General features: G+C 39.1%; 1 protein-coding gene across 8 annotated transcripts in view; it reads left to right on the top strand.

The window, feature by feature from the left end:
• LOC125051934 (ETS-like protein pointed) overlaps positions 1-24,760 on the top strand; it is a 62,105-nt gene that overhangs the window by 11,094 nt on the left and 26,251 nt on the right. For 2 of the 8 annotated variants that reach the window (XM_047652566.1, XM_047652572.1), the window contains exon 3: positions 1,679-1,799. In XM_047652566.1, the coding sequence (XP_047508522.1) occupies positions 1,679-1,799 (121 nt within the window). Of the gene's footprint in view, positions 1-1,678; positions 1,800-23,854; positions 24,184-24,760 lie in introns of those variants that run through there. The other 6 variants (XM_047652619.1, XM_047652610.1, XM_047652595.1 and 3 more) reach the window with 6 other exon arrangements.

The raw sequence follows: 24,760 nt of genomic DNA on the forward strand, positions 1-24,760 counted from the left end.
GTTATACGCTTAGCGAGCTACGATGGATGCGCATTAATTACTCTCAGATATAAAAATATTGCTATGTATTTTGTATTAATTGAATACATTTCACTGCACAACGTATAATATTCTGTAGAAAAGTTAGACTTGTTACAACTCACGTACCATCGCGAAGGCGAAGTTTCATTTGGAATTGAGCAAAACAAACGTGGAAAATGCGTTGAATAATAGCGTTGTTTTGTAAATATCATGGTCGTTAGGGAAAAATTAGGCAAAACTACAAGCGTAGGTAATTCTGATACTCAAAGTTCTTCGAAAAGAGGGCTACTGATAAGTTAACGATAGCGATGATTGTTATCTGCCAGGTGTCCTTCCATTTATAATATTAAATTACTGCTAAGAAACTTCTTATGAATCTGCCGTCATTTTTAGTACTTAAATAACACATTTTTTATTTTGTGTAACATTGTTATTTCCCAGAAAAAAATTTGGTCAGTACAAATGTTTTTAAACATACTCGTATCTCTTAATCAGAGTGGTGTGATCGATAAACAGTTTATTTATTTTATTACAATTGGCTGTCGTTTTCATTAAAACATTGTATATTTTTCGTAAATTTATTTAAGCCGTCCCTATAAATGTTTAAACTTGCAATGATAAATAATTACGTAAATATAATCAGACACGAATCACAGTGAAAAGGCTTAGTATTATTTTCTTAGCGCTTTAGCGATAGTTTTCCTCGTTTTTCTCTCGACAAATGGCAATTAGTATTGAACATCCATCAATAAATCAGACACAGTGCTGGGGGCGATAAATATAAATGGTTTATCAATCACGAAGGTGAGTTCGTAAAATCACGTGGGGAGGGCGAGCGACCCCTCTCCCTCAACCGTAAATAACCCCGGTGTTTGTGGGTTAATCGTCGCTCGGCCATCGTTGATGCTACCTTAGAACGCCTTAAAAATCGTACAGGCACATTGAAGTTGAAACGAGGCGCTTTTAGGCACACGAACATTCTTCATAGTAATCCTATTCACTCATTTGTAGCTTAATAAAAGATCTAATAAGAGTCAAAAGTCAAAATCATTTATTCATATAGGTAACGCTATGTACACTTATGAACGTCAAAATATATATGTGAAATGCTTCTAATTTTACATTTAGTGCCAGTTCTCAAATCAAGGGCGTAGAACGGAAGAGAAGAACTGGCAATAAACTCTCCGCCACTCTTTAGAATTTTTTGTTTTACACAACGTTTATAAGGAGCTGCACACCATTTTCCACATGACATCTTAAGTAATAAATAATAATAAAATAAATTAAAACATAACATTTCGAATATAATATATCCCCTTAAAATACGTTTTGACTTTAAATAGTGGCCGATTCACCTGTCTAACACATGCTAAGCATCTATTTACATACATTTTATTGACATCAAAGTCAATATGAAGGACTGAGGCTTTCCATTGTCTTTGCGATTTTAAATCTTGCGAGCGGAAGAAGCACTCCCTGAATGGAATAATGAACAGAACCTCTTTGGCCCCATCCACTAACGTCCTACTACAAAGAATCCTGTCGAATTGGAAACTGTCACGAATTAGCTTTTTTCAAATTGCGGCAAAAGCCGGGAAGGTATCTGCGAATTTGCTACTAATTATAAAGAATCTTATGAGTCGTTTAAATATTTCAGTGTGATGAGGGCGGCGGCAACGGCGATGCCATCAAGACCGAACCGCCCGAAGCGGAGGAGCCTCGCACCATGCGGAAAGTGCCTTCTCTGTCGGACCTCACCGACCCTGAGACGTCATTGGGTAAGTTTTTGATGACGATAAGATTCTGGAGAAAACACTAGAATTAAACATTACAGTTTTGTTATATTTAATCTTAAGATTTATTATCGGCTACGTTTCATATTACAATAACGCCATTAAAACGAAATATATACGGTGTGCCGAGGTGTTCAGGTGTTACTCTAATTTGCGTGGCAAGGTTGGTGTCAGCCGCAATCGCCCAGAAGACGCAATAAACGGCGACACAATCTGCCCTATCCGGCTAACGGATCTCCTGCTCACCGATTACTCAAATCCTGAAAGATTCTTGTCTTTCTGATCTTCGTTAATTTAGTTTGAAGACGTCAAATGATTCGGATTTGCAGAGAACAGGTCTCAAAGAGAGGGTTTGGTAATCAAATAAATAGTTTTCGGAATGTTAAGTGATATATCATTTTAATAATGTAACTCTCGCCGATTTTTATATAAATATACAAACAATTTATATTCCTATTCTTAGTAAAGGCCAAGCAATACAAATGGAAACTATTGTTATTTAGTGCATTTAGCCGTTTTGTACATTTATTGTTGCTCTGTGGACCAAATTCCATTCGGAATTAATGTATAAATTCCTCTATAGTAAATATGTATAACATATTAATAGTAGGTATGTCTGTTAGTCTCAACGTGTGTACGATTAGCGAATAGATGAACCCCGAATAGAATAATACGCCGCATCCTTGTTAGGAGGATGCAGTTTCAGTGCGCCGTTTTCATAACCCAGTTTACACGTCATACACTTGACATTGCAATATCAGCTACCTTCCACAGCTTCATCATTGAAATTATTCGATGAATAATAGTTTAGGAATAAGGCTGAAACAGATCGTGAAAGCGTGTTCATGCAGGGTTAGCAATATCGCGGGTGATTGAACTCAGAGTGCGTTCGGGGTGGCCCAAGAATACGGGCCTATTGTTGATCTTGTCTTTGTTTTACATGTGTGTACGTGGGAACTGGGAAATGATATGTGTTTGCTACTTTAACACCAAGTCTTAGCGTAAGAAATTGACTTGAAACATCACAGCCGTTTTTTACGCACGTGATCTTCACTTACTCGCTTTCGCAAATCTACCAAGGCCTGCCTTTTTGTAATAGCAAGTAAATACCGATCACATATGGCACATTGTAGTCTTAAATGTTCTATAAAACTATTCGTATTCAGATATCGAGGCTCCTAACTAAGGAGAACAATGCAGTTATGTGTACTATAATATGTCAGACACTCGGCTGTGACTCATGTTGATTAATTAACTATATCAATATATCTATTACGCACACAATCTTGTCGTTTACCACCTTGAGATAACGTCCCTTTCCGCGTGACGCTGTTGCGAAACTATGGAGCTAATGTTATTTTTATCCATAACACATCTGGAAAGAGAATTCGCAGACCTTTTAATAAGCTCTCGTGTCTTCATCAGCATATTAGAAATCTTTCTTTGGAATGCGCGAAAACTTCAAAAGCCCAAAAGAAATGGGCCGCCGTAAAATATGAAAAACTCAAGATAAAATGGCCGGTTTTTTACCGGTATGAGGCTTCACCCGACACCGTAAAGGATGTTGCGGTGTCCACTTCCCCTCGCTGTTGAAGTATACGCAGGATGTTGCCAAAACTACGTGCCGACTATTGCGATATTTACACTCGCCATTACTAAGTTACAGAATTCGCTGTATTTGCATTGTTGATTGTTTTCTTTACCTAAATAAACATTCCGGTCTTGTGTTTAATAAAACTAGGTGACTTTAGGAGCATTTTTCTTAATAATCAGTTTTAAAAAGTACGTTCCCATCGTGGCAAGTAACCCTATGACGGTGGCGTGTTTCGTTTTTTTATGCTTCATCAAGCGGAAAGTCTCGAGTATCATCTGGTTTGGCAGGAACATTATGAAGCCACGGCGGCCACATTTATCTGACATCCTCTTCTTATACTGTCTTTGAGGGCGTTATAAACTGTAATTGAAGACTACAGTCTAATGTCATTTTTAAAATACGTTAAAGTTAAGATTGTTCCGCTTGCAATATAAATGAAATCAGGTTTAGATAAAAAGCATTTGAATGTTTTAAAGACGTCCGCGCCGTATCAATTGAGAGTCAAGAGTCGAGGCTGCGTATATTTTGCAAAAACAAAGCGAGTTATTCCTGAACAAGTTCAGATGTTGACACAAGAGAATTCTCACGAACGGCCTACCAATGCACACGTGTTCAACGCACACAGTCACACTTCATTCACCCGATCGAGAAGCTCGTGAATGAACCACGAAAGCTCTCGCCGAGTTATGGTCGCCTGGTACCGCGGGCGGACTGGTTGACGGACATGTTGCTATCGACGCCCGATTTTGTCGACAGCCGACACTGACCACTCACTCGCCAACGCTCTTTTCATAACAATAAAATCTATTTACTCGTTTCATGATAAGAAAACAGTTGTGTACAGAAGTATACTTTCTAACGAAATTATGTTGGACAATGTCAACAACGCTATCGCATAATATTATTGTATCTGATTGTTCGGAGAATAAATGATACACTAATTCAACTTCAAAGCTTAAATCTAAACGTTCATTACGTCCACAACTTGACCGCAACAATAATTGCTCCAACCGATAAACAAACCCGCGTAGGCGCAGACATTAATCCCGATCGAAACTATTTACAAATCTTCTTTCGCTTTATTTTTATTACCTACGATGTTATTTAATCTTATCTTTGTATAATATAATTATGCACAAAAATGAAATATGTAATCTAAATTAAATCAAATTAGGTATCTTGTATTATATTTTATGTTCATAAATAGAATTTGTTGTAATTTACATGAAACCGATCAGAGAGATCAAACAAAGTCTTCCCACTTCTACATTTGACACGATTATTGTAAAAACTACGTGAAGTTGGCGTGAATTGAAGACGCGACTATTGCTTCATTCGTAGGCCCAGATATATTGCATATTCCGGTCATAGCTCAGTCATAGGCAGGTAGAAAACTTTTTATTAATTTGTCTATAATTCTGTCGTGCGCTTGAGTGTTTGTAATGCTCAGCGCGTCCATCACAATCGTATACGCATCCAAATGGGTTCGTCGTCACCTCTCGCTCCTGCCACTGTATTGCATGCATACTAATAGTGTAAAAATCATGGGCTCATAGAAAATATTATAACTGAACAATTCCAATGACTGTTAAAAATTCAATATTCTTTGACAAAGGAATTAATGAAAAAACATAAACATTATTTATTGGTTTGGCATAACCATTCTGGCATAAGCATTAGTTAATCATATCAAAACAAATGCAATAAGTCTGGCCGTCTGTCTGTAAATCTGATTTAATTTATATCTTTAAAACAGACTTACATATTGTGTTTCATAGTTAAAATTGTATAACATTAACCAGAAATAATAATTCAGCTTTTTAAACTATTCCCGAACACCGTTTCAACCGATCAGCGCCATCTAGTTATATTTCTTAATAATCGGTACAGACGTTAAGTGTATAGAAATCAGTAAGTTCGTTGATAGCCCGCTAGGTGGAGCTGAGATTAAGTTTTACTTCATAAACATAGATGGCGTAAACCGTAACTAATATTTTTTATATAATTCGATAATCTAACTAGTAAGATTTCTTTTTAATACATTTTGAATACATAAAATTATGAGTTGGCGTCTTATACCGACTAATTGTAAATTACTACAGACAAATTAACAATTAAATACAGCGAATATTAAAATGTTACTTTTGTATTAAACAAATCCTACAACACAAATAACTGGCTGCTTCTTAGCAACATTCAATATTTTTTTGTCAATTAGGTTTTCACCTAGAGATTCCACACCCTCTCTATAATTTCATAAGGGTAATAAAAGCAAGTTGTTGAAGACCGTTGGTTGTGTGGATGTGACGTCACAGGGGGTAGGTGGTCGCGGGAGGGGGAGGCGTGGGAAACGTGCGGCAGGTGCGCGCGCGCCGGCCACTGATCCTGAACGCACACACACGCACATCACAAGGAAACTATCCGTTATTGAGAAAGTTCCGCTTTTCCCCTATTGCCATGATTTTATCTATAAAGTATAATAACCCAAGACCCAACTTTCATTTATTATAATTATTGTAATAGCGACTTTAGTATCGACATGATCTGCAGAGCCGACGGCGGCGTTGCCAACTGTTTCTTTGTACTTTTCCTGCGCTTGTATTATGTATGAACTGGTATTGGTCTTTACCAATTTATAGAATTAATACCTAATGACTGTATTGATAAAGTTTGTTAGTGGAATACTTAATCCGAAGTTTTCGAGTTACAAATGAAAAAACCCTTCAGCTTTCTACTACATATTAATAAGTCGAATACCTAACTAGTTATGTATAAGTATTTGCAAAAGTCTTGTGTATAAACGAACGCGCCAATTTTACGAGTAACTTGATTACCAGTGGCCAGGACTGGCTCAACAAAAGTCGATAGAAAAATTAGATTCCTCCGTCCTGCCTCCCGACCTCTCTTTGATGTCCATTAATAAAGTTCGCCTCGACCAACGCACAGCCTTTTATCTTTTAAAACCTCTCGAAATGTAATTAACGGTGTTATTAAAAAGACCCAAACTTTGCTTGCCTACCGATAATTACTAAAATGTGGTTAATATGACGTGATATTGTCTCTGGTTAAAGTAAAGAATCTAATATTTTTCTTGGATACCATATACATATTTTATAATGTTCTTTCGAATGCCCGCATTTAGCATGAGAAAGTTTCAGTCCATTCAAAGGAAATCCATAGCACATCTAGCAATTATAAGTTTCAAAGTAGTAAAATGCTGTAAACAGCCTCGGGCGCCGCGGCTCGGAGTTAACTGCAACTCAAATTGATTAACACTTAATGAGAGGAGTCTTACAACTTGTCTACCTATAAAGATAGATAGATATACCAATATGTACTAGTTTCGTCAGTTTTTACGCCAAAATATACGCCATTATTACCGTTATTAACAGTATGATATGGTTTGCTGTCTTCTCAAATTAGGCTTTTGGATATACATAAATAGGTGTTTCACACTTAACAATGATCGGAAGTAACTTACTTATAATTTACTAAAGATTATTCAACATTCGTTTCACTAGTTTTTGTTTCAGAATTCGACATTATTCAATAAAAATAAAAATACAATTTTTTTTTTCCAAAATGGTAGTTCCTATGGGTCAGTTATAATATTTATGCAATTTGGTATTGTAAACTAGCTTAAACCCGGCGAACTTCGTACCGCCTTACAAACAATGAATGTCGTGTTACTACAGATCATAATTCATCAAAATTAACTCATGACCGAATTTCAATACACAACGTTACAATGCACCTTGATTTGATAAATATTTAAGTAGATTCATATATTTTCCTTAGTTTACACGAAAAGGATAATAATAAACCCTGTCGGGCATCCCCCGATCTTACTGCTACAAATTAGACTTCAAATATTGCGTAATTCGGGTTTGAACCGGTTTTAAAAACCGTTTAGTACGTGGGTAACACTTAAAATGTTTAGAACAGGCCAGTTAGAAACATTGCAAATGAAAAAAATTTTTGAAAAAAAAAATTAAAAAAAAGTAGGTATAGGTACTCAATACTTTCATTTTTTATTTTTTTTTAGTTTTCCGTTTTTATTAAACTTGAAATTATTGTCCTTTAATGATCAAGGAACACATCTGTAAAGTTTCATAATCATGACTAATAATAATTAAAACCATTTTATTCAAAAAACAAGCCGGAGTGGAACAATCCATAATCTTTAAACGCGATCTCCCAAAATAATGTTACGTATTATCCCTATACGAGTAGATCGTTACTGACATTATTCTACATTTTTAAAACTAAAAATACGCCATTATCCGAATATTGTGGATTGATATTGTCCATTCGAACCGTTCTTTAATTTGTGGCAGAATCGACGGGATGAATATTAAATGTTGGAAGTTACGAGACCCATGAACAAAAAAATCAATACAAAAGTATTGATTTTTTTTCCTTTCTTTTTATCAATTTTTGTTTAATTTTGTTATTCTGCTATTCGGGACGGAGACAAATTCAACAAATCAAAACCCAAGAAAATTGTTCCAGCCGTTCTCGAGTTATAAGTGTTCGAACAAACCCGACTCGTTTATATATATTAAGATAGATAATAATAAAGCCAACAACGTCAACGGTAGTATGTAGTAAACGTAAACGTATGGTAGACAAGCAAACATCTCACTGAAAAGTGATAATTAGTTAGTGTTGATACTGCTAATAGCACGAAATTGCTATTAATTCACAACTCGTTGCTTGCTTGCACATTCACGTTATCAATTTTAAGATCCAGATAGAAAAATATAAGTAGGATACATTTTCAAGACATCTTTGTAAAGAGGCCCATGTGCATGTGTATAGATAAATGGATACTATCGAAGTCCATTAGAGGCGATATCTGCTTATGACGTATAATTATGTAAATGTTCACCGTTTAGCTCGTTTGGCAAAGTCACGTATGTGTGTTGTTAACATAAAACTATGAAACTCGTGTTATCACCGGTTCGCGAAGGCGATAATGTGGGAACAAAAAGCACCTGCAGCTTTCAGGGTGAGATCTATAGTGCGCACTTAGACTTTGCTCAGACTTAACTACAACCATTCTTTACTTTTTTAAAGGATAATAAAGAAGGTATTGCATGAAATGAAACATCAATTTCTGTCTTAGCTTGAGCTTAGCTTAATCTCACCGTTAAAATGTCTATAAATATACTAAATCATAGTTTAACCTTAGTGTTTTTCGTAAGTAAAGTCTGAGCAAAGTCCAAGTGCGCACTATAGATCTCACCCTCAGAGTTCAAGTTGCGTCAAAGTTAAAAGTATTAAAATTAATAAAAATTAAATCACTCGAGCGATTAATAAATCTCGTTTATCGTCAAGTGAGCATTTATTTTGTGGGATTGCTGAATTGTCTTTAATTAATTCTAATTGAGAGTCCTTTCGAGCCGTTTGCGAGACGCTTTATTGCAAACGCCCGCATCGGACCGAGACCACGGGGCCCTAAACTCGACCCACATGTTGTAAACAACGCTTTTAATTTCACACGAAAATCGAAGCTCCGTTAAGACTCTAATCGATTTCTGCGATATCCTGCCCACATTGAGGAAAGCGATTACGACGTCAGTTTCGAGAACGCCCGGATTTAGCTCGGAACCTACTAGTTTTACTTACCGAGAAAAGAAGCGAACGCGACGCGGTTTTCGGCGTCACACGGTTCGCTACCGTCGGCGCTGCAGTCTTGTATTTCATTAGCTAGAAATCCGGAGAGTGTTTTTCCGGGGTTCCCGGCACATCCACAATGGCGCCGTTTCCGGCCAGGTTCCCGCCAAAACAGAAATAAACTGACCCACTTGCGCGGCCGCACGTCCGGCTACCTCGCGCTGTCAGCGTTTCCGGAAACTTGTCATATTTTATGCTTTATGATTTTTACGTACGTTTACATCGTTATATTTCGACGCCGAGCATATTTCTCGAAGTCGGATGGGTCTGAATGGTCTGACTAGAAAAGGTTATAAATGAAAACGAATGTGAACACTTACGACCGTGTGATGAGCGAGCTCCGAAGGCTTGCATAACCGCCGCCGAAGTTTTTGGAGCGGAAAGGGACACGAGGCGAATTGCTACACCGTGACCTTGCACGACGATTTATGTATGAGCACCCATTATGCTTGTAAACACGCATATTTCGTGCGAACTAATTATGTTTCAATAACAGAAATAAGTTACCAATGCCAATACTTTTCAAAGGTACTTGCAATAATTGCTTAAACGCTTATCTGATTGAACGAGTTTACTTTTCGTGTTGCTTAAAGGTTTGTAGATGTTAGAGGCAGAGTTTACGAGCGCAAGAGCATTATTGTCACATCGTTGGTACAAAATCGGTCTCGGCTCTGAAAAGATAGCCGCGGCCTCTTTGTCGGCGCACATCAAACACATCGCACGCGACTCGTTGCCTTCGTAGAACAAGAGGTCCGAGGTTCGATACGCCAACCTAATCGAAGTGTTCTTTTTTCTGAGAAAAGAATCGGAACAAAACTGATAACGGCCATTTAAATAGCTTTTCTACGAATCATATGTTTACGAACTCATTCGCTATACTAAGATCAACGCCATAATGTTCTGATGAGCCTCCATATTAAATAATTATTGTAAGCTTATCGCCTCGAATAAGACAGTATTCGAAGTCCGTAGAGAATAATCGTGGTATCTCGCTAAGATCGCAGCCGAGATCGACACGACGCGGCTAGTTGGCCTCTGATTGAGCCGTTCCTATCATTTGTTCGTTTTGTTTTTTTATTTGCCCCGAGTGATGGCTACCAGTCTTTTTGTTTTCTTATTCGATGTGAGCTTGAACTTTCTCTGTGTATTTGGGTTGAGCACGTCGCTTTATTACTTTACACCTGTGGTTACCTCGTAATCTAACGATAAACAAATTTCAGTGCTATTATTTCTAATTGGGCTGAGATAACTTTCTTTTTTTATCTCAGAGAATATATATAGCAATTGTAATTCTCATTCGTTATGTAGGTATGTATTTAGATAAATAGTTAATTAACTCTTTAGCAGTTAGTATATTGAACCTACCTTAGGTGCAGAGAGTTCAAGTAGGTTTGAGATTATGTTGCCCTGACGTTGAAATACTTATAAGGGACTCTGTTATAAAGGAAGAAGGTTTGAATTCCTATAAGAGAGCAATATGAATGTGTAGTTTTGTCTATACTAGATACTGGTTCACAGTACTTGGGCGGCAGGTGTTTCGAAGCAGCCTCCTCCCATTGCGCCGGCGCCGTCTCACGATTTAAAGAGCATTGCACTGGTCGAGATTTACAAGATCACTGCGGGCGATGCGCAAGGTGCAACCTCACCGGTCACCCCGAGGGACAAAGCGCGTTGAACTTCTTCACATGGCTTATCAGCCTTAAGTCCAAGGGTCGCCTTTTCTTTTCACTTTTCATTACTCTACTCACCATCACCTACTTGAGGGCGTTATTTTTGATCCTATTTCCTGTTACTATGTTAATATAGTTTATTTATCGTATCACCTCTTGCGACCAATTAATTGTTGATTCGATACAGCCATCTTTCTTTAAACGTGTAATTGGCTCGGCTACCGTCTTCAATAAAGTTTGGATCCCGCTATTAATAGTGTAATTAAATCGAAGAATCCGATTCGATAACTGTGTTAGGTATTCGTAGGTGTATTCGAATAAACGCCACATTTAATTGGGCTGATATCGTTGAAATTATTTAAAAGAGTCGTCTATGTTACGAATTTTGTAACTAAACTTAAAAAAAAATCAAATATAATCTTAAAAGCTCCATCTCCGTAAGTGGATGGCTGTACAATTAAGTTGCTAAATAAATAAAGCAATCAAATAAACGTCGTCTTTTGGATCTAAACACAAGCGATGCAGCAGTTAAAAGGGTTGAGGGAGGACGTTATTCATCACTCGCCGTGCGTAATGCACTCAAAATTTATTTGCGTTTAACCAAGACACAGTGTCGCTTTCGAAAACACACATTCTTCAAACTGTTTTTCTTTATGAAAGAGTTTTACGACTGTGTCTCTCCTCCATTAATTTATACGAAAATAGATCTATTACAACCATAAAGGACTCTATTTCTGATATTCGGCAATCGACTCACCTAACGGAGCTTTATATTTTTTTAAACCCTGAAACACTTAGACAAACACTAGAGGCATTTGAAAGATCTTTTTCGATTACAGCGTCGAGACAAAGGAGTTATTATTTAATCAGTAATTCGAATCGGTACCAGCAATTTATTCGTAAGTAGCTTCGATGTCGGACTGTCAGTAGTTTTTATAACGCGCTCGTGTGCGTGCCACACACACATACGCCGGATTAATTTAACATAGGTATTAGGTACCTCATTCAACTATGAATGGGATGCTGCAACCGACATGTCGCAGGGCTACCAGCAACATCTTTTTCTCCTGTATGTTTCTACCTGTATATAGGTATGTCTGTATTATTATTTACTGGTAGGCGATACTTTTCACGATTATTCTAATTGACTTCATTTGCAAAGATACAACAAAACAAAGTGATTGCGAAAGTGGCAGCTTTAAAACGATTGTGTTATTACGAAGAGGTAGGTCTTCCGCCGAAAGGAAACACAGATTTATGGCAGTAAAGGTGAAAGTGTGCAACGTTACCGGCGCCCGCGAGCTCGATGCATAACCCTATAAATAATGTTGCGAATGTAGGTGTAATTCCCACGGTGTGCGAAACTGGTCGCGATAAGCCCACGGCTCGCGGCCACTTAAATTAGTGCTTCGGTGACAGTTTCCTGCCGCACCACCACCGCTTCACCACCGTCACGCCGCGTCACGGCATCGGGCGTTTGAAAGGGTTTGATACCACCGACGCTGCATGCCCTACTGTCACTTAACTACTCGTAGTGTCGTAATTTATACGTTGCCTTCGTTGCTCCGTTTTCGCCTTCGAGTTGTGTTCGGTTATCGACTCGTCATTGATGGCGATAAGAGATGAGCTGGAGCACAAAAAGCAGTGTAATTGGACGTCCTCTTGAGCTGCAACGTTTTTTTCTTCGCTAACTCTGAGCATTATAAATTAAAAAATAAAATTAAGATTCGAAGCGCGAGAACCTTTCAAAACATTCTTTCCGTTATGTTTCTTAATGGACGGTTTAATAATATTGTATTTAATTAATTATACCGGTCTCGTTCGGACTGTCAGCGATTGACACTCGTGGGAAATTATTTTTGACGCGCTGTCACCTTGCTTAAATATATATTTTTATAAAATTATGAAAATTTTATTGAAATTTATTTTATAATATATTGAATTCATGGAAAAAATATGTTTGTGTCGCGTGTCACGGATAGGTTGAGTTCATCTGACGGTTCCAGTCTGTTACACAGATCACGATGTGACCACTGGAGCCTGTCAAATGCTCGTTTCGAGCGAACGTCCATATCGCATGCTCCATTTGCTGATCCAAAGCGTTAACCTGAAACATTAACCCTTCGAATTTGATCTCTCGGTCGGATCTCATCAAGTGAAATTGTCATCTTGCCCCTCTTAAAGGGAATTAATCTTTTCGTTGGGGTGTCGGGTATTTACATCTGAAAATAGCCCGTGGCAACATCTCATTAGAGCCGTCGGCGATCGGCTCCGCTTTGAAAAATGTCTTCGAGCGAAACTCCTTTGACGCCCGCTGAAGGGTTAACCACAAATAAATACGGAAGCGGGTGACGCTCGATTTTTAATAGTTTTTAATTAGGAAACAGTTTAATTTCCAAACGGTCGGAAGCTCAGCGGCTGACACTCGTCACGATGGCAAATAGGCGTGTGAAGTGTTTACCAACTTGCGTCCAAATTAATAGCCGATCAAAGATAACAAATTAGCAGACTCAAATGTCTAGACTATAATATTGTGCAGCTGTTCGGGAGTAACTGGGCTTCGTAACTAATATACCTAAGCCTATTGACGTTATTATTGCCAGCTCTGCAAACCTAATAACTAGTAATTTAAAATATATACAATTGAATTATCTTCATCATAAACTAGTGAAAGAATTACACCCGATTTCAGTAAATATTTAAATATGAACAAAACATTTCTGAGGATATGCAAATTGTGCTTCGCCGAGGTTATTTACTGTTATGCACCCTTACGCTTATCCCCTGATGTCAGAACACGTCCTCCGTAGGTACATAGAACCAGTTTTGATAGAAAGACATCAGTATCAAATTTCAATTACCAGTGAAAGACTCCGGATGACCACGCCTCTTCCTGAATTAAAAAAGAAGACAGTTACATGTCTCTCTCCCCTTATCTATAACGGATTGACGGTTAAAGGGTAACCAATCTACTTCTTTTGAGTTACCTTTATTTAATACTTGCCTTCGTCTTTTAGAGATTATGCTTGGTAGCGAATACAATATTTATTAAAACAAGTGTTTATTTAAAATAGTTTTTTCTTAATTAATACCATCTATTATAACATATTGATATTCATAATGTGTCCAGTTAATGCGTCATCCGAAGTCAAATGCCAAATTATTCATGTCTAATGCAGGATGTTTTGTGGTCCGTACGTAATTTCCGGTTACGTACCAGCAGACTTACATCCTCCCGTAGCAGCCTGAGAATAGCAAAATTCTTATCGCCTTATATGAGCTCTTAACTTTAAGACATCAGCCAGAACCTGAACCTAACAGCTTGCACGTGACTAGACACTTTCTAAAGTTGCACTTTTTTTTTTCTCTCTGCTCTTTGAATATGAAACTTAGCCAATGTCGAAGCGTTCTCCCATCTCCCAAAAGTCTCTTACGCAAGAATCATGGAATTATTCTTTAATTTGCAACATAGAAAGCGAGGATACGATTTGTCTGCATCATCGTATTGTGAATGGATGTTCTCAATTGTTAAATTAGTTTTAGCAAGAGGCTTCTGGTTTTTCATGTAATGTTAAACCGGTCTGGTTCATTCATAACGGACTCGCCCAACAAGTCATCTAAACCTCACACATTCAACTTTTGCATCAACTATTTGAAGACGCGTTTTCTTATGGTAAATGATTCACTTTAGAGATATATTATATGTTCTACGAAGGATGTAACTTACGAATATTTTTACGTAAAAAATGTTTATATAAAGTTCACTATCATAATTTCTAAGCATATTAACATCGAAACAACGAAAGTGTTGCCATAAGTGATATTTTATTTTAAATTAGAGAATTCAAATTTAAAATAAATCGTTGGCTATTTTAATAGTAAAAAACTAGAACAGTAATATTATTGAATTTAACGTTTGAATAAAACGGAAATCCAAGAGGTTATTTTTTGTGTGTGATTAATATCACTGAAGTTGTTTCATTGGTGCAGATACATTTCAACATTTAATAAATTAATATTAAAGTGCTTATTTAATTTACGTTTCCTTTTCAATTTAAAAAACAACTCATAAAAACTTGAGTTTTTAGTTCAGTGCAGTCTAAATTTGAGATAACAGTTTTAATAATTAATTGCCATTTGATAACCTATCCGTATAAGGGAAAAATATTATATATAAATATTATAATGAAGCCTCATTCTGCAATAGCTTGGTTCTTTTGTCTGGCAAAATATACTTTTTAAAGTCGACTAAGATTAAAGATTAACCATTGATGCCAAAGTAATTTAAATTGCAGACATGAATTCGTAATGGCGAACGGCGCAATAGAATCAACAGAACAGGTAAGAGAGGCCGGCTGTCAGCACACCGTTTATTTTTGTCATATCGCGGGCTAAAATTAACTCGGTTATTTAGTGTATTGGAAAAACAAAACCCGTGAAAAATCACCTCGCGCCTTATGATGGATCATTTCTCGAAAGCGGGCGCTCTCCCGCCAAAATATTTCCAAAACATGATGTGTTGATTTGTTGGTCTCATCGAGTGAGATATCGCGATCGTTTCATTTGACACGTTCAAGCTTGTCATCTTTGTTATTAGGATCTTTTAGCATTCATATTTTTCCTCTTTCACCAAAATTATTATTACAGCCTTCCCACCTCTAACGTTGTAATTATTAAACAGCCTTAATTATAATTAGTTGTTATATGTATCTATACACATTTGCAGTTTTTTAGTGTTTTTGACTGATTCTCTCTCCAATTTGTTTCAAATCTCTATTTGGTTTTCACAGTTTATTCATTTTCAACATAAGTAAGAGAGATAGCCGTGTTGTATAGGGTATTAGAGAAAACACGTTGTTGAAAGCTACACGTTACACGAAGGTAATCCGAATAGAATATGATAACAGGCTTAACAATGAACACAATACAAAGTCGATAGACTACATTCATAATTGAAAGATGATACAATAATCGCCCAGGATACGCTCAAGGTATCAAATGACAGAACAAATCGCTCGTGCATAATCGCAAAGTGTGTTTTTTGTAAATCCCTGCGAGGACAATCGAACTATATCCGGTAAAACTCAAAAGTCGGACGAAATACAAAAACTGCTCATTATGGCAGAATAACTGAAGGTGAAATTAGACGGAAACATCGTTATCATAAAGGTGGTTTTCGTTCCGAGCAGGTTCACGTTTGGAGCTTTGTAAGGTTCGATTTGTAAAAAGATGCTCCTTTTGTGGCCGCAGACAGTGTGGCACCGAACTTTTTTTGTTTGTGCCAAAAATCTACACGAAATTGTAAAGCCAAAATTGCTCGTGTTTCCTTCCATGTGAGGCCGTTCGTAACTTCGGTCACCTTAGCGTTTAATTACGATGAAATAAATTACGCTATAAAGTGTACCTAGTCAGTTACTTAAGATGCGATTTGTTCTTGTATGTGCTGCGTATAGTCCTCACGCTAGCCCAATGCGAATGGGGGACTTTACATTCATCCATAGAACATAATATCTCTTGGGCAGGGGCCCTCTTGGGTCGGGGCCAGTGGCATTTTGCCAGCCTTGCCACCCTACTGTTAGGCCACTGATAGAGTAATATACAGGATAGCGTGGAAGTTTCCTAAAGAAACGTGAAACTAACTATTTATTCGGTGGGAGCGAAACGCGTGGCTAGCTTGAGACGCTTAGCGAGGAGATAGTGGCCACTCATTCATTACGAGTGCTTCGCACCTCAACAACCACAAAACGCATACCATTCACTAGAATCGAGTAAATCAACCGAGAATATAGTCACCGCAATGGGACACAACCGGTGAAGCTACCACAGACGGAAAGCGGCTTTCCGCTTGGGCCCGAACGACCACTTTCGCCTAGGCCTTTTATTAGTTACATCTTTTTTCAATGTCTATTTCGAGTCAATTCCATACTCGAGCTAACGAAACGAACGAAGAATAAAAGCCCGTTGTGACAATTGATAATACACCTTCTCGGGATGAGACAAGACTCAAGTTCGTTTACGCAGCTTGAGGAGTTGCGTGTTTATGAATGAGTGTTTGATTTTATGAATGAAGCTCAGCATCGTGAGCGGAAGCTAAGCCGGGCGCGGTGCGCCTTTCCCGCACGGGCAGTTTCATTAATAATTAAAACGCTAGTAGCAGAGTGACCGGATGCGGCCGCAGAGATGATTTCTAGCCGCCTCGCGTTCTGTGCGGTGCCGTTCCGCGACAATTGAACGAGTACAACATTTTGGCCTCACCTTATCGCACTCACCGATTCGCACGACGCGAAAGTAATAAATAAAAAATATAGTTATACGGCCAACTTTATAATAAGCGAGCGGTAAGCTCAGACGACGTAATAATTTATAACGGTCGGAAAATATTAAATTAAATTCGACTACCTCATTACGCAATCGCTATCGGAATAGTACCGAGGAGCGGGATAGATATATATCTCGTGGCACGGGTTAAAGAGGGACGGAGGGCCGTTAAAACGAAAGAGTGGAATATGACAAAGCAGTAAATGAATGAGATAGAGACTGCGGCTAGATACGCACATCCGGCGGCCGCTTCCTGTCCCTGGAGCCGTTCCGCGGACGAGATATTATCGACTGTCGAAGTTTGTGAATTACGTTCAATCGCCTCGCTGCTCTGATAAACTTTTTCTTCATTTACATGGAAATGAATGTAATTGTGACGAGTGAATGCGGACGGATAATTCCAAAATAATTAATGAGATACACTGGCATTGAAATAGATTAATTTCCTTTCAGACTTGTTTGTGAAACGGCTACCTATTTACGGAATAATATTTACAATTACTTTTCTATTCTCAGCGGATCGGTGTTCAACCATTTGTTCGTTGTAAATACCGTTAATAATGTTTGGATGAAATCAATAATTAAACACATTTAAAACCCACAAAACCCCATTCATATGGAAAGGGTCCTAGATAAATATAACCGTTTACCACACACTGTTTGTTTAAATGAGAGCGTGCATAATTGAATTTGGTCGCTTAGTGGGCTAGTTGGAGCATCCTGCGCCCACGCACCCTTTAATTGTGCTACTCTTTTTGTTTAGTTGTCCTCGCCTTAACTCGATTAGGACAATCAGAAACGCTCTTTGACCCGTGTCGCCCCGGCGTCTGCGAGGACCGCACTAATTACAACCGGCGCTCATTGCCGTTTCCGCTATTTCCTATTTTAGCCAATTCAAGTTTTTCATTTTTTTTAAATGTTTTCTCTCTCTCTCTCTGTTTCTAGTGAGCACGCAGGAGTTTCCGTAAACGTACTTTCACAATTAAAAGAGTATCCTCGTTTTCTTCTTATGCCTATTCAATAACTTAAATGTATTCGTTTCGTCTAGCTGGTAATAATAATAATAACACAAATGATGTTTATTCCCATTTCTACTCAATTAAATGCTTCGTTTAATTCAAGCGTAATTATAACTGCGTCGCTATCATACTAATTTGTATTTTATTTGTAGAAGGAAAGGGTCCATTTTTGTTTAAAAGATGAAGGAGACACGTGGCGTTGTCGCTCTGACAAACTCATTTATGAATGAACTCACAGATCGAGCGACTTCCGGCTAACTGTTGAGATAGTACGACGCTGTTCCTGGTTCCTGCTTCGGTATAATTACTCACCGGCGTACACGGGCCCTTTAACCTGTCGCGTATACTGTAATTTGGCTTCTAAGTGTTTAGTTATAAAGCGAAAAATCCGATCAAAATATTGTATCGATCGAACGTTCATATCGAGATGGTTGAAACTCGCTGTAACAACGAGCGACCGAGTAGATCTGCTGGCCAAAAACAAACTTTATTAATGCAGCGTAAAGTCAAATCTAGAACGAGACAAGGCGTGGTGTGGTGTTTTTCTCAGTTCCATCCCGTCGTTTCACCGTTACGCAATATATCGTAAATAATTAGCGGAAGTCGATATTCCTGTGTCTTATGGAGATGTCGACTTTCTGGTTTTTTAGCCGGACATTTCCTGCCTTAACGGGCCTCGCTTCGATCTCGCCCTACGGCTTCTCTGATTCGCATTCACTCGGAGGCCCATATTGTTAACGTTTCTACGTTTTATATATGAAAAAAGGAAACTATTCCATAAAGATTGAGCCGACAAATTAAATTGATTTTTGCCTAAAAGTATTTGTCGGTTCGGACGTATGTTAATGAGCGAGCGACAAAAAAAGCATAATTAAGCTTTGCAAGCCGTTAAAGGGTCCGATCGATGGGCCAGCATCGCTCGGGGTATTACCGAAGCCATGCATTTTCACACGTCTCCACTTTTTGTCTCGAATTCGCTTTTGAGTGCTCGTATGACTTTTGCCAAATTGCACAATTTAGCTCCCGATGCCGCCGCAGGCTTTAACTACTGTTTTTTGACGAATGTCGTTGCTGATTAATTATAATGCAGGCATTAACCGCTTACATTGAGCTCGGTTTAAATCAATTTGTTCCTTACCATCATTCGATCCTTGTCATCGAAAGTAAAAAATAAATTTACCGAAAAATGCAAATCGATTCTATAAAATGTTCGCCCTGTTAGACAAAAAACGTTCTCACGTCTGATATAAACAAGGCCATCACTAATTTATTCACGAGAGCCAAACCGCAGAGCTATTTATTACGAACACACTTTTTATACAATATTTGTCAAAAGCGATGAAAACCCGCAGATAAAATTATAAAAGCAGAAAGGAGAGCGTTAATGAGTCGTTATGCCTTGAATAAATTGTGGAGTTTATAAAATTGTTGTTTTGTTCTCACGACGGCGCTACCACTCGCCGGAGATTATGACTGTTACGACAGCCTACTTCGAGACCGGTCCGACGATCTGACCTCAGGTTCAAGAAGCGATTAACTTTTATTTTATTTAAAAGTGCCTCTGAAAGCTCATGAAGACCTGGTACTTTGATTTCATAAGTTAATATATTCGCGAGCATTTAAAACTGTAATCTAATAAGAGGAAAGCCCATATTGGGATGTCGAATCACCTAACCCTTTATGCCTCTCTGTTGGCTGAACAAACAGAGTGAGTAAACCTTTTTGACACTTGGCTGCTGCGTTACTCGTTTACCGACATGAATCAATGCACACGTAATCGTCATCTCATAGCTCAGTGCACAAAAGCCTTTTCAGATTAACTTTAATAATGTTTCGCGTATGTCGTTTCAGTGTATTAATATCAGTGTGTACATTCATTGAAAATTGCTAACATTTTTCACGTGGAAATCGTCTTCCGTTGTAGGATGACGTATGACTAAACAAGAATCATAGTTGGTAATGAATGAAATTACATTTAACTGGTTCTAGTAATTTCTCCTTGGATGTAGCGACGAAAGCAGACCTACAGGTTCATTCATCAAACCAGTCCCCCTCCGGCCCCGCACCGGCCAGCACCATTCATGCCAGCACTTAATGAACCAACTTACATGTTAAAATAAACACTTGTAGGTATGGTGTTTCTTTACTATCCGTTGCGTAACCGGAAACCGATTTTGTATAATATTAATTCAAATTACACGGTCTGTGAATCAGTTTGGTTTCAATTAATGTGTTAGATTAGATGCAGGCGACCGTTTCATAAGTATTATCTCCGGTCGCGGAATAATTAAAAGATTGTAATCTAAAATAAAGCATTCATACAAGGTCAGTTACAACCTCCTTCAATATTTGAAATACTATTTAAAAACAAAGCTAAAGCGACGCGTTGAAATCCTGGAAAGAAGAGACAAATATGGAACGTGGTGATTTACTTAAAATGCCTTCGTAAAAGTGTACAAATAGAGGTGTCACAAGTTCCGCTGAGCAAGGTCATGTTGACATTATCGAAAGCGGCGACAAAAGATCCCGCCTCGCCTTAAACGACCAACATCTTCATATTTCATAAACACCAAGAAAACTTTTCCAACGAGGCTAAATGAAAATCAAAATACATTACGAACTTTCAAAATCACCAAGTGAATGTATAAAACGTGTTTTGTTTCTTTGTCGTTAATCTGTTTGCCAAATTAATATTGATAATGCGAGTGTCGCATTGGGAAATAAAAGTGAGCACGATAAACTTAAAAATATTCTCACGCTACTGGCCTACCACGAAACTTGTCCGCGATCGAATCGCAAAACATGATATTCATTGGAATTATTTCACGGACCTGTTTGATCACCTTCTCCGCAAACTGATTTAAATGGATCGGTCATCGCATTCATGCTCTCGCACCGCTCAAGGAATCTGTGAACGCTCTGGGACCAGGTTACGTCGGTGAAAGGCCGCTAAGGAGGCGTCTCTCGGGCGACGACGACATCGCGGAGCCTTCGGTTCCCGCGCGCGCCGTGGGAACTTTATTTTCGTATTTAAATACGACCCTCATTAAACTGGTTTGGCTTAAATTCGCTGCCTTCTTTCGACGCCTTTTACTCAACTTTTTATAGTTCCGTTCGACATTTACTGTCCGTAATTCAAGTCTAGACTGCGGCAGGAATAATGATGCTTTGCGAATGGTACCCCTCCTCAGAATAGAGGCCTTCTTTTCATTCAACGACTCCCGAATGCGCACCGCGGTCCCGGCTAATGAAAGGTTTATTTCTATTATTAGATATCCATTACATTTCAATCAAATTATATCTCACTTTATTTACTAAATTGTATTAAAATCTTAACAATGTATATAGTGTCCTTTAAATACAGTATTGGACGAAATCATTAATTCACTCGAAAACCGTAAATCAGGCCTAAAATTGTCTGCACTTCCCCACGGTATCGCCTTACACTGCCGTACACCGGATGCTAGGTAAGCCTGCATCCCAACGTAACCTTCCTCTTTAGATTATAACTTTAATCTCGCGGAGATAAAGTTCAGTATGTCTTGACAATATGAGAATCGATGCTACACATCCCAAGCATCTATCTACTGTTCGATATCAGTTCCAATTCTGTAAGACGCAGAGTTTATTTTCCTGTGTTACAAAATGTAGATTGAACCGGAAGGAGTCATTGTATAGGCTCGCTACCTGGTGATAATTTTCTTTGTGGACTGTATACATGAACAATTATGGATGTAAAGAGCACCATTTAAAAGCATTCTTTGGATACTTTGACGTATGCTACAGATATGCAATGTATATCCTTATCAGCGGCTATCTTGCGGTCTATAACTTTGTCTTTTTAGCGGCATTTATGTGATCGCACAGTTTACGAGACTTGTATGTCTTATTATAGTTTCAAAAATTCTCTCATTGAATTATCGTGTAGTATATTCTATCTGAGACCTATACCGAATACTGCAGTTTGTCGGCTGTAGCAACAAATTCCATTCAAAATTTCAAACTTTGCTAGCGCCTAGCGAGCACTGGTCAGCAGGCAACTATTAAAGGGGACCCAACCTTAAGTGCAGTAAATGGCCAACTGGGGAGCGGCTAATTTTAAATAAATAAATAAATCGTTTATTTGCCAGGATAGTGGTACAATTAGATCGATCAAAAATTTATAAGGCATGCAAATGTCATATACATTTTTTGCAATGTCATATAATAAGAACATTAACATAATGTCATAATAAGAAGTTAAGTCATTTATAATTGTTAAACTTATGGTCTAAATACTCGCTCACGCTATAAAAGCACCTCGACTTTAAAATCCTAATCACCTTCCCCTTGAAAACATTACATGGCAGCGATCTATAACTTCTAGGAAGGTGATAAAATAACTTATTTTTTCAAGTCGAATTATTTGTATTTGAAGGAGTTCTCTATATGTTGTGTCGTCTGGGTGAGGGGAAGCACGCGAGGGGGAGGAGTGACTTCCCGCGTAGCACCTGGCGCACAGCAAGCCTCACCCCGATCCGTTTGATTTGTGATCATATGTTTTCACTGTACAGATTCGCTCTTTGTTCATTGTCTTTATGGTTTAATCTCCACAAATTGTTGTAATATTGTAGCGATTTTAGCAATTCCTTTTACCTCATTACCATCCAACTATTTGTTATAAATGCATGATTATTCTAAGCATGTAATTTTTGTAAATGTGAGACAATGCAGCGTTGACCCAATGGTGTACCGAGACCGCTGATGACAATACGGGCCACATCCTCTGTTTGTCTCAGTGAAAGTCAATTGTTGCGTTACAAAGTCCTAAGCTCATTGGCCAATCAAACCGGACAGGACTCGTAATGAGCTTACAACTTTCTAAGTTTGTTCTCAAATCAAATCGGCGAGTGGTAACTCTTGCGTGCAAAAGGTTCAACCTTGTCGCGGCTGTGAGCCACGCGACAGCAGAGGGTTTGGGAAAACACAACAGACGCATTGGGTCGCTGGCTCCGAGTGAGGTCTCGTGTTAGTACAACAAAGCCCTGCTCCACGTATTCCACGACGCTATGCTTCGCTGCTGGCGCGCCTCTCGTGAACAATGCGGCCCTCGCCTTCGCCAGCGTAGAGCTGCGGCTGACGTCACGCACTTATGCCGCACCTAAACGAGCATACTCTGTTTTAGTGGCCTTTGTGTTTTCATTATTGGCAGTTATTGGGTAAACGTTAGACCCTATCGGACCTTTCTGAACTAGTGTTAACCTGCGTTGTCCGCAGTGCGAACCCATCAATGAAAGATGAATGATTATCGCCAAAGGAGATAACGAGTGAGCCATAGAGATAGTCCCGGCGGGCTCACGACGTGCAATATTTACTACGCCGCCTCTCGTCCCTTTCACTTCCTCCGCGGGCGCGGCGACAACCTGTGCGAGAGCGGGACGAGCCTACGCGCCAGAAAGGGACGCGGCATTCATTCATAACCGAGTCCGCCATCCGGTCTGCGCTCTCGTCGATCACTTCATCTCCTTCTAACGCGCAGTTTCCTCTCGAGTGCGAGCAGGTGCCGCCGGATGCGTGACACCGCACCGGAGCTTATTATCGGAAGCTCCTCTCGAAAAAAGTCACTCGGTGTCCGGAACGAAAATCCTGCCTCGAGTCGGTCGCGTCGCGTTCGGGGTGTGCCGGCGCTTGACTTAAAACGAAAAACAGTGGAATTAGTGAACAATCGCAATTGGTAATTTTCGTAAGTCGAACTGGGAGTGAGCTTCGCGTCGCCCCTCCGCCGGCGCCGGAGCGGTAGTCGCGTACCGGCCGTAGACGCGCGCGCGCGCCCCCACACCCTGTCGCGGTAATAGAGTAGGTGAATCCGGACGTACGGCGGACGAGTGAAATGACCTATCCCGAAACCGACCTGCCGAGATAAGAGAGCGGGTCTCCCGGTTGTGATTTCGCTAATCGGTGCTTTCGAGTGAGTGACACCGCGAATGTACGAGAACCCGCAATGGACATTGTAATGGCCCAAATTACATTAAATGGGTAATTGCAGTTCGTCATTGGATAATGGGTTCGGTTCATATACCCACTGCATTATATCGCTGCCCGTGCGCGCGGTAAGCCCGTGAATTTTGCACTTGACTCCCGACTGTCTTTGTTTTATGCCGTTTGAATTCAACAATGCGCCTCGCGTGCGCAAGAGATAAAACAACGTATGACGTATCGTAAAAAATAATTTGTGCCTCCGACAAAAATTGAAACAAAAGTAAACTTATTTTTTATATTATAAATGTGAATCGGGTTTCAGTCGAAATACCTTTCGTATTATGCATGGTCCTTAAGACGTGTCAGGTACTAGACAGGTATGGCTTATCAGGCGAGCTCGCTCTTCGAGCGTGGGAATGAAAAAAGCATGTTAAACAATAGCAAACAGATAAGAGTATCGTCGGAGCCATTTGGGGGACTTCGCTATGTTTTCACTCCGTGGTAACTTAGCAACGCTTTTGTTGTTTTTGTGCGATTGCATAATATTTATTACGTACTGTCTTTCTCGTGACCTAATTTGACTTGACTACCGTATATATTATATGCACATCTCCAGCCCGACGGACACAGGTGCTGCTACTCTTTGCTGATGCCGTGTCATATCTTACATTAACGAGAGTGTATATGTGCCTGTTTGCGAACGGAAAC

Source organism: Pieris napi, chromosome 1, assembly GCF_905475465.1.
Source record: "Pieris napi chromosome 1, ilPieNapi1.2, whole genome shotgun sequence".
Lineage (NCBI taxonomy): Eukaryota > Metazoa > Arthropoda > Insecta > Lepidoptera > Pieridae > Pieris > Pieris napi.